Source organism: Petaurus breviceps, unplaced genomic scaffold, assembly GCF_028583685.1.
Source record: "Petaurus breviceps papuanus isolate PSGF00001 unplaced genomic scaffold, PetGlider_PUasm1.0 90760, whole genome shotgun sequence".
Taxonomy (NCBI): Eukaryota; Metazoa; Chordata; class Mammalia; order Diprotodontia; family Petauridae; genus Petaurus; species Petaurus breviceps.
The window spans coordinates 12,149,987-12,162,697 of record NW_027187338.1 but is presented as its reverse complement, the minus strand read 5'-3'; the positions used below and the strand labels follow the sequence as shown (position 1 = coordinate 12,162,697).

At 34.6% G+C, this 12,711-nt stretch overlaps 1 protein-coding gene across 4 annotated transcripts in view; it reads left to right on the top strand.

Annotated features, from left to right (window-relative positions):
* The window catches only part of FOXJ3 (forkhead box J3), a 172,354-nt gene that overhangs the window by 57,451 nt on the left and 102,192 nt on the right, over positions 1–12,711 (top strand). For 3 of the 4 annotated variants that reach the window (XM_069068157.1, XM_069068156.1, XM_069068154.1), the window contains one exon: positions 2,908–3,232. In XM_069068157.1, coding sequence (XP_068924258.1) covers positions 2,908–3,232 — 325 coding nt within the window. Of the gene's footprint in view, positions 1–2,795; positions 3,233–12,711 lie in introns of all 4 variants that reach the window. The other variant, XM_069068155.1, reaches the window with a different exon arrangement.

Below are 12,711 nucleotides of genomic sequence, written 5' to 3'. Positions count from 1 at the left end.
CAGTTTGGTCAGACCTGTTAGAGCTTGCCCTGTCTGCAAAATCTATGAGAACCTAGAGTCATTTGTTTCCACTTGAGGAATATATTTTATTTTGATATTGTGATCCCATCTTTGTGGGTGCAATCCAGAGGTGCACATTGCAGTTCGTCCATGCCTTTTCATCTTGTATATCTCTTACCTATGTTCTCCTGTAAATTATCCATAGGAGGTCCATTCAACATACTGGGGACCTTCCACATTTCTTCATGACATTGCAATGGATATCAGTAGCATATATGAATTCTCCATTCCATAGTCTCAATTTAAAGTCTTAGGAGACTAGTATTTCATGATTTGTATATCGGTGTTGAAAATATCAGCTTTTGTTTCAGGTGGGATCATCAGAAACATCGTTTGCAGTATCAGAAAGACCTCTATAGCCTACTTTTATCTTGCTTGATTCTGGAACTGCTCATCTTGTGCAATTGTAGTGTCTGGCCAAGATGTATATATTGACCAGCTTTCTGAGTTATTTATATATGTGTACACCTTAGTCTGGACAATAGGCATCTTTATCCACTTTTTTTTCTCATGTGGAAATATAGGCCAGAATTTATTGATAGATTCTGTATTTCATTTAAGAGAATCTGCATTATTGTAAGACTTGATGAAACTGGCATATTATTAACTGCATACGGAACATTGGGAGGGCCTCTTAGTCTGTTGTGAAGTCCTTTTTTGTTTGTACTTTTTGTAACAGTGGCAGACATCTTTGACAGGCATACATTTCTTTTTTATGCTGTATACAATGTTAATAGTCAAGGGGTTATTGAATAAAGTTGTCTTTTACATCTTTTAAGCAGTCTTGAATGGTTTTGACATATACTTGGGAGACACTGTAGTGAGGGAGAACCTTTAAAACAAATTTATTCTTAATTAAATGCTTTTTTATACTCAAGCAGTTGTATTCTGTATACCTTTTAGGCAGTTGTGTGAGTAAATATATGGTCTCCTGTTGACTCTTACTTACAAAAACCTATCTATTTCATTCTCTTTGTTAAGGATGACCTTGGTTTTGTATAGATTATTCTTCTGAAATTATTTAGAGATGGAAAAATAGGAATTAGTAGTTGATAGGTTTAAATTTTTTCAGTTGCCTTTTTTGGTAATCATATCTGAAATGATGTGCTATTCTCCCTTTTTTAAAGTGTCTTGAAAATTGATTCCTTAACAATATCCTCAAGATTATTTGCCTTCAATGCAGACCTCCCCTTTGTATACTTGGTATATTTTAGCTGTTTTTTTTCCTGTCATCCTTTTCTTTAATGCCAGCATATTTTATATTTATTTAAATTGTAGCTAAAGCTGTGATTAGTCTTCCTTGACATATCTTTTTTACTTTGCCTCTTCTTAATGTCTCTCCTCTCCTTCCTTAATTACCACTTTTGATTTAGATCATAGAAACATAGAGTTGGAAGGGACCTTAAAGTACATCTAAACCAACCTCTTTTCATTATAGATGAGGGAACTGAACTGGAACTTTGAGAGGGTAAGTGATTTGCTCAAGGTCAAAAAGATACTAATTGACAGTCAGAATTTGAGCCCAGGTGTTCCTCACGCGAAAGCAGTGTTTGTTTGTTGTATCATGTTACTTCTCAAAATGTCTGAGAAACTCCTCATAACCCCTTTTCCTGTTTTTTTCTTGTCTTTGTTCCTTTTCTGGCACCAAAAGTGACACTTTTGGAGTAGATTTCCTAATCTCTTAAAATTATTTTAATTTTTTCTAACACTGACAACTGCTTCTGTAGTTTTGATTTTAGGATCAAAGGACTTAATTCTAGAGCTGTAGCATTTCAGTCCTAAGGCATCCTAGTATAAGGACAGGTATATAGTTATCCTCTCTTTGTTCCTAGTTCTTCCTAGAGTATCTTTTAACTCTTTTATGCATCAGTGTTAACTGAGCAGATAATTATTGTCTTTCTTTATTCTCCTTCCATAATGCAAATACATGAATTTGAAAACTGGTGAGCTCTGTTACAGGGCCCAGGTGACTGAAAATTTGACCAATTGTGGCTTGATGTATACCAGCCTTTAAATCTTGTTTTCCTTGCTATCTGTATATGACTTGGTCTCTGCTACCCTATTTTAGTTCAGTTCTTCTTCTGTGGCTTGTTTCCTCCTTCTCCTCTTTTGTGGGGGTGAGGAGAGGAAAGAATTATTGTTATTATTTTCCTTTGTCTTATTTACTAGTGTTTTAGTGTCTGCATAATTCTTTTCTACTGAAGGCCGAGACTGGCTGCCCTCCTTGCTTTTCTAGTCCCAGCTGCTTTGCTATCCCTTCCTCCTACTGGGTATGCTCCCTATTCTTATAATTTCTTGTGTGTCTTCCTCTTTACTACTCTTTCTTCTTCCAATCTTTACCTTGTTCAGTCTCTCACCTCCTTCGTGACTTGTAATTTTCTTAGTCTGTCATCACCAAAGTTCTGTTAGTTGTCATTGTCAAAAGTACTTGAAAAGCAGTGCCCCAGGGCAGATGTGTGGTATATAGGCTTCTAAAAGAATTTGAGGGATTCGATATAAAGTGAATGTTGAATGGGCTTTGCAGATTGAGGGATTGTAGTGACCATCCTATTTAAAGGCAAAGGCCATGAATCTGGCATAATAAATCACCTTATATATTATATTATAACATTTCAAAAGAAAATTTATTCATGTATTTTGGAGAGGAAAAAAATTAAGAGAAAAAAAAAGATTGGAAATGTTGAGCCCTTAGATATTTGGTTTGGTCATTAACATACTCAATCTTTTTCCTCCAGATTTAACTCAGGCTTTCCCTCACTTTGGAACTCCTAGATTTGTGAATATTGGATTTTTTGAGAAGCAGGGGTTCTTTCCTTGATATTGACTAAGGAGTCTATTTGCCTTCAGGATGACATCTGAACTGGAGAGCAGCCTCACATCTATGGACTGGTTACCACAGCTCACCATGAGGGCAGCCATCCAAAAATCTGATGCTACACAAAATGTACATGGAACAGGTATTTCAAAGAAGAATGCACTTCTGGACCCAAATACAACATTGGACCAGGAGGAAGTTCAGCAGCACAAAGACGGGAAACCACCATATAGTTATGCCAGCCTCATTACATTTGCCATTAATAGCTCACCCAAAAAGAAAATGACTCTCAGTGAGATTTATCAGTGGATTTGTGATAACTTCCCATATTATAGAGAAGCTGGCAGTGGTTGGAAGGTAAGACCATTTATATTTAAAATTTTTTGCTTTTCTTTTATAATGAATAATGAAATGTGACATTGACTTTCTGAAGTTCCAGTTCAAAATTTTTGACTAGAATAAATTAGAATATATTTTGCTTATAAGGTCATTTTAAAGATACAAAAGAATAGAAGAAATTCAGTATTACAATTTGAGTGGCTAACAGTTCATTAAAAAATATAAAAAAATAGTTCTTTAAGGATAAATACAGCATAGTCTGAGTAATGGCAGAGATGCCTGTAGTATCCACTTAAAATAGCCACCTAAGAAACATTCCAGGTAAATTTACGTTCAGGTTATATAGATTAAAAACTCATTGCATTTAATTCTAATGTTATTACCAGCCCTTCATAGACCATAATCGAAGTGAAATTTTGGTTGCAGAGCCCACTTCTCTCTACTTTTGTTATATAATTTTGAGGAAAAGTGAGAAATTGGTCCTTTCATTAGTTAACCTTCTCTTATGCCCATGGGCTTATCCCCTCTTTACTAGGAGCTTCCACATAAATCATACCTTCTCTCTCACTTTAATTTAATCCTTAAAATTAAATCTCACTTTAATTTAATCTTTAATTAAAATGTTTAAATCTTTCTCCTAGCTTCTCCTTTACTTCTGCTTAGAAATATGACCAGATCTCCCCTATCCATTTTTTAAAAATACCACCAACAAAAAGGACTTTGATTTGACCTTGCCTTTTCCCCTCAAACTGTTTTGTATCCTTTCATGGATAAATTCTTTTTTTTTCTTCAGAATTTTATTTTAGACTCAAATGCCAGAACACAAATACAGAATAGAGAAAAGAAACAAAAACATATCATAAACTTAAATATTGGAACTTAAATACAAAGTTAGAAAAAAAAAAGCATGTCTTGTGCATAGCAGAACATAAGACAGGATTCAAAATATGTAGCAATGAATTTTCATTTCAAGAAAGCCTATGTGATAAATAATGCTTGTGTTGAGAATTGCCCGTCTTTTTTTTTTTTGCTTCCTTGTAAGTTTTCTTTTGTTGTCTGCTGTGCACTTTTTTACTTTGTTCTTTTTTTCCCTCCCTCCAACTCTCCCCTCCCCCCAAGCCACAATAAAATTTAGATGTTTCTCTGTAGTTATAGATATACACACACACATATATATACATACATATATAGACATATTTTCCCTAACCATGGATAAATTCTTAGAGTTATTTTTGTTTGCTGCCTTCACTTCTTACTCTTCCCCCCCCCCCCAGTTTTCAACTCCTTGCAAATCTCAAAGATTACCAATTAGTTCTTTTTATTTTTAAAGTATTTATTGATAACTTTACATCCCCTTTATTTCCATATATATGCCTCCCTTCCCCCTACCTAGGAATCCAGTCCTTGAAAGAAAGAATAAAAGAAGACAGAGGGGGAAAAAAACATTTCAACAAAAACAGCTGGCACAACTGCATTTGACAGTAAATAAAATTTTCCACAGCTATATTCTCCACCTCTACAAAGAAGGAAGGGAAATAAATTTTCTCATCTCTTTTCTAGGGTCAAGCCTAGTCATTACAATTACATGGTATTCAGGTTTTTGTTTTTGTTTTTTTCTTTTTTCCGTTTACATTGTTGTCATACTGTTTTTTCTGGTTCTGTTTATATCACTTTCCAATGATTCATATCTCATGCTTCTTTGTATTTTTCATATTATTTTTTTTATATAGTGCAGTAATACCCTATTTCATTCGTTTACCAGTTTAAGCTGTTCCACAATTCATAGGCATCTACTTTGTTTCAAGTATTTAACTGTCACAGAAAACAAAACAAAAACAATAACTGCTGCTGTGAATATTTTGCAGTTTATATATATATATATGTATATATAGTCTATCTTTTATCCATGGAATAGATGTCCATCAGTGGGATCTTACCTAATTTCTTTAAAGATTGGTTGGACTAATTCACAGCTCCACCAACAGTTGATTAGTGTGCTTGTCTTTCTACAATCTTGTCTGCATTAAGTATTTCTATCTTCAGTCATCTATGCCACTTTACTGGATGTGAGGCAAAATCTCAGGATTGTTTTGATTGCATTTCTTTTACTATTAGTGATTTGGAGCAATTTTCCATGTAGTTTTTAATAGTTTACAGTTCTTTTGAGAGCTGCTTAATATATTCTTTTACTACTTAGCTCTTGGGGATTGCTTCTTTTTCTTAAATATTTATGTTAATTCCTTATACAACTTGAATAACAGAACTTTCTCAGAGATATTTTGATATAAGGCCTTTTTCCCCCCAATCAATAGCTTCCCTCCTCCTAGTTGCCTTCATTTTGTTTGTGTAGAACTTTCTAATTTTGTGCAATTAAAATTAATCAATTTTATCTAATGTAATTGTCTATCATTTGTTTGGTTAAGCCATCTCTTTGAACTTTGTACCTGATCTGGTTCTCTTCTAATTTTTTTGAATGGTATGGTTTTTAATATTTAGGTCATGTATCCATTTTGAACTTAATGTGGTATATTTTTTAAGGTTTTAGCTTAAACCTAATTTCTGCCAAATGGCATTCTGGTTTTTCAGCAGTTCTTGTAACACAAGACTGGTTTATATTTTTGACAACATAAAACATAGTATTATTTAATTTTTTTTCTGGTTCTTTATCTGTGTGTTCTGACCAGTGGTTTCTTAACTTGGTGATTCTCAGAAGTTCATTGCTTATAGCACAGTAACTCTTTGTTTTGATGTTTAAGTTTGTAGCAACATAGGATGATTAAGAGACTTATTCATATATGGTTTTCCTTCAATAAGAGTAGTCATTTTTGTTGAGTTCTGAGTTTAATATCTACAGTTTTGAGGTTAGTATAGACAAGTTTTATTTGAATGTGAATGTTGTTCTTAATATATTACATATGCTAGTTAAGTAAGATTGATATCAAATAATTTTTTGTTCATTAAGTCACCAAGAAACCAGGATAAAGGGAGGGGAGTAAAACTAGTGGAGGGGTGATGGTGTGGGAAAGTGCTGAGGAATTGAGGGGTTGGAGATCATGGTGGGACAGAAGAAAAGTGTAGGATTGTAAGGCAGAGGGAGAGGTGGAATGACAATAGATTGTGATTAGTTAAGGGAATTCATGAACATGAAAGTGGTACATTCTGGATCAAGGCAAGATCCCACATATACCTATCTTTGTGTGTGGTTGAGATAAATTGGAGGAATAGGTCATTGGAAATGAGTAATTTAAGGAACCTGTGAGGTTAGTGTGTTTGAGGGATTATCAGTATGTGTGTTTGAAGTCCTGTAGTATTTTTGAGAAGGGCAGGAGTTAAGGAGGAGGTTATAAGGGGTTGCATAAACTTATCTGAAGTAATATAATATCCAAAGTTTTGTAGCATATTTGTCTCCCACATCACACCAGAAGCATTGTCTTAACTATTATTTTTGGTGATCCTCTCCTGAGTAGTCTTTATCTTGTGCAATGTACCTCTACAAATAGTTCTTGCTTTATGTAAATTTGCATTTTTCAAACTCTGCTCTACGTAAAGAATTCTGAAAGAAATCCGCATTCCAGAAAAACACGTATGTTAACTTTACAATACTTTGCTGTCTCTCCATTCCTACCCTCTCAGGAGGTAGTGCTTCATTTTTCTTCATGTTGCCAGTAGCTAGCACAGTGCTAACACATGCTAGATTTTTTTTTTTAATACATAGTAGATTCTTAATGAATATTACTGAATTGGATAATTTTTTAAAAACAGATCTTGTATGAAATAATTTATCTATTCACTGTCCGTGGAATAATCTTTGTCTCTGAAAAAATAATCAAATTATCCAATACAATCCAATAAACATTTATTAAGTACATCTTGTGTGCCAGGCACTCTGCAAAATGGAATGAGCTGAGTCCAGTTTCTATAAAAGAAGGCATTGGGAGGAATTCTGTTATATGCCAGCAAAGAAGGTTTGTAACTTTGTTAACCAAGTAGTTAATTTTAATAGTTATTTAGTATCATTTTTTCAGTGAACAAGCATGTGCTCTCCTTATTCCCCCATTGGAAGAAAATGTCTCATTTTGCATATTTCATCCATTATATCTTTGTCAGAAGGTGGGATAGCACGCTTCATCATGGAATCCTGGAATCATGGTTATTTATTGTGTTAGTCAGATTTATTAAGTCTTTTAAAATTGTGCATTTTTAGTGTTGATATTATATTACAAAATGCTTTCTTGCTTCTACTTTTTTTTGCTCTTCATCAGTTCCCCTTTTATCATTTCTTACAGCATAATAGTATTCTTCAGTAAATATTTATTAAGCAACCTACGTTGCACACCTATTCCTCTTTAACTCAAAAACTAGGTACTGAGTTAAACTTTTTTATTTCCTGACAAAACTCTAGCATATTTTCTTAAAGGCATAGTTAATGAACATCTAGGAGAAGGAAGGTTTGATCACAAAGAGGCAGTAATGACTTCTTCATATACAAATCATGTCAGATGAACCTCATTCCCTTTAAATAAGTTACTAGATACTAGAGAAATTTTAGAGATAGTTTACCTAGATTCTAGAAAAGTGCTTCCCAGGGTCTAGCTTGCTATTCTTGTGAAAAAAGATGGAGATACATGATTTGAATGATATAGATTGGTGGATTCAGCACTGATTGAATCACCAGCTAGTCCTACAAAGTAATTGTTAGTGGTTCTGTATCATTTTTGAAAGAGGTCTTCAGTGGAATAAACCAGGGATTTGTATTTGATTATTTAACATTTTCATCAACAATTTAGATAAGGTTATAGATGGCATGTTTATAAAGTTTCCAATTGATACAAATCTCAGAGGGATTACTCACTAACACACGAGGTAAAAAAGAGTCAAAATTCAGAAAAGATCTTAACCTAAAACAGTGGACCAAATATAATAAACTGAAATTTAGTAGGATTAAGTGTAAAATATTATATTTGGCTTTGAAAAATCATCTCCCAAGTCAAGGAAGCATTACTAAATTACAGTGTGAAAAAGATGTAGGAGTTTAAGCAGATTTCAAAAACTCTGTGAGCCAGAAGTTATGTGGTGGCATCCAGGAAAATTGATGTAATTCTAGAGTGTACTAGGAAAAGCAGTGTCTGTCATTACTTTTGAGGTTCAGGGTGTGTGGTACTTAAACTTATTAGCACATATTGAGTGCTTAATAAATGCTCTTCCATTTCATTTGAATCTTTTTGTTTATGTTTGGCATCTTTTACCTTATTTGCAATGGTTACTCTGGGTTCTGTTTATTTATACATGTATGCACATATGTATATATATATACACATGCATGCATGCATACATATATACATACATACATAAATGTTCCTTAGAAAGGACTTTGGTGCAAGATGAAGTCCTGGTGTCCATTGAATTAAATGTAGCAAATATTAAGTGCCTACTGTGTGAATGATAGGGTTTAGGGATAAAGTCACAAATGACAGTTCTTTCTCGTAGGAGTTTGCCTTGTACTAAGGGTTACAGTTTGTATATAAATGTAGTGCAAGGAAGTTTAAGGCAGTAGGGGTCACTTAAAGCTGATAGGATAGAGATAGTCTTCATGGAAAATAAGGCACTTAAGTTGAGCCTTGAAGGAAAACATGAATTCTGGATGTGAATATGAGAAAAGGGGATGGGGAGGATACTTACATCTTAGGTATAGGGGATAGTTTATGAAAATAACTCACAGAGGTGGAATGTTGATGTTAGGGAAGAGGAATAGATGAGTTTTACTGGGACAGTAGAGTTCATGAAAGGAAGTAATAAGAAATCAAGCAGATGTGGTTGATTATAGCCAGGCTGTAGAAAAAATTATAATAAAATTTATATTTTAATTGTTAGATCAAGACGTTTTGATTTTATCCTCTAGCAATGTAGAGCCATTAATAGATTTTGAACAGAGAAATGACATCAGTCAGCTAATGAATATTTAAGTGCCTTCTATATTTTATATACTGTACTAAACATTGGGGATACAAAGAAAAATTTAAAAACATGATTCCTGCCCTTAAGGAGCTCACATTCTAATGGGGGAGACAACATACAAACAAATATATCTAGATATAGATGTAGATAGATTTATATTGGTCTCTTTATAGAGATCTATGGTTTTATGTAAATTTGTATATAATTCATATATTCTTTCTCATAGTCCTGTGAGGTAGTTGTTATATTGATTTTCATTATATAGAAGAGGAAACAGACACTGAAAGAGGTTAAATGAATTGACCAGGGTCACACAACTACTAAGTGTTTGAGGAGATACTCAAACCCAGATCTTGATTGGAAGACTGCCCGCTGTTTCCCTTCAGAACTTGATGGAGATAGCCATGGATCCTGAGACTAGGAGCCTTGGATGTAGCAGTGCCTCCCAGGTTTTTGGTCTTGCCTCCATCCCAGGCCCTGAAGCTGTCATTGAGGGGAGTATTCACTGTGCAAAAAATGTCTACTTTCCCCTTATCACTAATACCAACTGCTCAACTAACTGCCACCTATTGGCAGGTAGCAATCTTCACATGACCAGTCATGTTTCCAACGTGGCTCCCACAGCCATTGTCCCAGGAAGCAGCCCTGGTGGAGATGTAGCCTGGCAATTGCTTCTGAGGGTGCAGTAGCCCCAAGCATTGAAAAGAAAGTTCTCATTTCATAATTTCAGAATTGTGTGGCTCAAAATCAGAAACTGCCATGATTTTTTCAGTGGAAATGACATAGAATATGATACATTACCCTCTCTGCTTTGCCCCTGCATCCTAATGATCATGGGGCTTTTTCATCTGACATGCAGCAAAAATTTTGTGTCTTTCCTGTTAGAATGTGAACTCCTTGAGAGCTTTACTGTTTATATCCCCTGTGCTTAATATTTTGTATATGGTGCCTAGTAAATGCTCATTCATTCATTCATGATCATAGAATTAGGCTGTGGAGGCTATCTAGTCCAACCCCTGTATTTTACAGATGAGCAAGCTTCTAGAGTCAAGGAGGTAATTATTCTTAATGAAAGTAAATATTGCAATAGTAAGAGTTGTTCAAAAGTAGACTATATGCCTGAGAATGTAGTTTGCTTCCCCTCAATGAAGGTATTCTTTTTCAAGTTTTGGTTGAATTAGGTGGTTACTAAGGTCCCTTCCAACTTTTAAATAAATAAATGAAAAAAAGGCTAAGGATTTCCCATCCTCTGTCAAGACCTTAATATGTCATATGTAACAGAAAATTAGTTTTTAAATACTTTTGAGGTTCAGGGTGTGTGTGGTACTTAAACTTATTAGAAGACCAATTTTGAATGCTTAGGCATAAATTTTAGACTAGACTTCCTTCTTCTATGTAGTCTCTGTCTGTGTCTGTCTCTCTTTCTCTGTGTCTCTGTCTCTCTTTGTCTCTGTCTCAGTCTACAAACAGTGCCAGGGGTACAAGGATCTGTGTAAGGAGACTACATAGAAATTAAAAATAAGATATTTATTAACAGTTTTATTTTTAAATAGTCTTTTTCTTAAAGTTTCTCTTGGAGACTGTAGAATTTAACTTTAAGCTATTAAAAGATCCAAGAAATACTGTAAGGGAGGAGTTGGGGAGCTTAACATTTTTTCCTGTTGTGCTTCTCAGAGAATGCTAAAAGTTGTTTCTGTTTTCTTTGGAGCAATTAAGGATTTGGCAGGGAAGATAAAATTACTAAGTGTATTTAACACCAACCTTTACTGTATTTCCTATAGGCTTGTAAATAATGAAATACCATGATCTCATAAGAACCAGAAGTTGTAGATTCTTTAAAAGATAATGGAAAAACACTTCATGGGTATAAGTACCCATTGTTTACAAGTAATGACTAGTTCAAAAGAAGAATTGTAAAAACCATCTTATCAGTGATTTGTATGATCAGAGAAAGCTGTAGGACAGTCTTGTAGTAAAATCAAGGAATAACAAGTGGACAAGTGAGTGCTTCAGTAGTGTCCACAAAGTTTTAAGAGACTTGTGGATGGTTTCCAGTGCATTGATTAGATCTGCTTCGGAAGATTTTTCTGAAAAAGAGACAGGATTATCTTAGTACAAGAAAGCCTGGATGGGGTGTGATTTATACCAATAGATTACATTTTAATTTAATTGAAATATCAAATTGTAGTTATTATTTCTCATAGAGATTCCACTTTAGATCAGCTGCTTGCTCAGCTCTCCCACATAGAAAACCATGGATAGGAGGCAGCATCAACACATTTAGAAATAATACCTTGAGGGTACTATACTGAGCCAAAGTGACTAAGTTAGGAGATAATTGTGTATGTACAGGACCAATGTGCAGTCACCTAAGATGTCATTGTCAGCCAGAGTGGAACACAAATGCTTCTGGAATAATAATATGTAGGCTTTTGGGTAGCAGCTTGAGTTGAAATTAAGTGTTAATTAAATTGTTGTATTCCCTGAAGCTCAGTTCTCTAAAATTTACTATATTAGCTTGGCTTTAAACTTTTAATTGACAACTGATCCACTGCTAATACCAACATGTTGGATTTTGGAGTCTGTAGCCCTGCTGATAATGACCTAATCTTCTCTTTGGGTTATTTTGTTTGCCCTTCATTTCTAGCCTTTCCCTCCAGATGTCAGGGATAACTCCTTCATCCTCTTTCTCTTCCTCTCCTTTCATTAGGCAGTTACAAAGTACTTCAAAATATGTCAGAACAACATTTCACATCCTATATCAAAGGTCAAGAAGGAATTATAGGTTAAATTTTTGCCAAAGGAACATGCCACATTAATCAGCTTTTTCTAGTACTGACTCCCTAATCCCAATTATACAGTCTCACATATTGAACACTGTGCCCATACTACCTTTTCCTGAGCCCTCATCTTTGTTATGATTATCCTTATTCTTAACTATACTCATTCCTTCCTGGTTTACCATTCCTTTGTGTCCTTTGGGATCACTCTATATTTTCAACAAATTTGTCTGTATTATAGAACATTTTTTTTCAAATGCTTTATTAACTTGTGATTTAAATCATTCATTTCTGCCAGATTTTGAGTTACAAATTTTCTCCCTGTTTTTTCCCTACCCACCGCCCCAAAATAGCAGTCCCACAGGATATCCTCTCCTCCAATCTGCTCTCTCCCATATTTTCTCCCATACCCCTTTCGACTTTTCCAGTGGATCTTTATGCCCCAGTGCCTGTATATCTTATTTCCCAATTACATGTAAAATAGTATTAGTAATTGTATATATATTTGAATATTTGATTTTAAAACTTTGAATTCCAGATTCATTCCCTTCCTCCCTTGTCACCCATCCTTACTGGGAAGATAAGCAGTTCAATATAGGTTGTACATGTGTGGCTAATGCAAAACAATAACATAGTAGATATATTGTAGAAGACTGACTATATTTCCCTCCCTCCTATCCCACCTCCCACTTGTTCTGTTCTCTGCTTTGATCCCAACCGTTTTCAAAAGTGGTTGCTTCCAACTTCCCTCCCCCCCCCCCC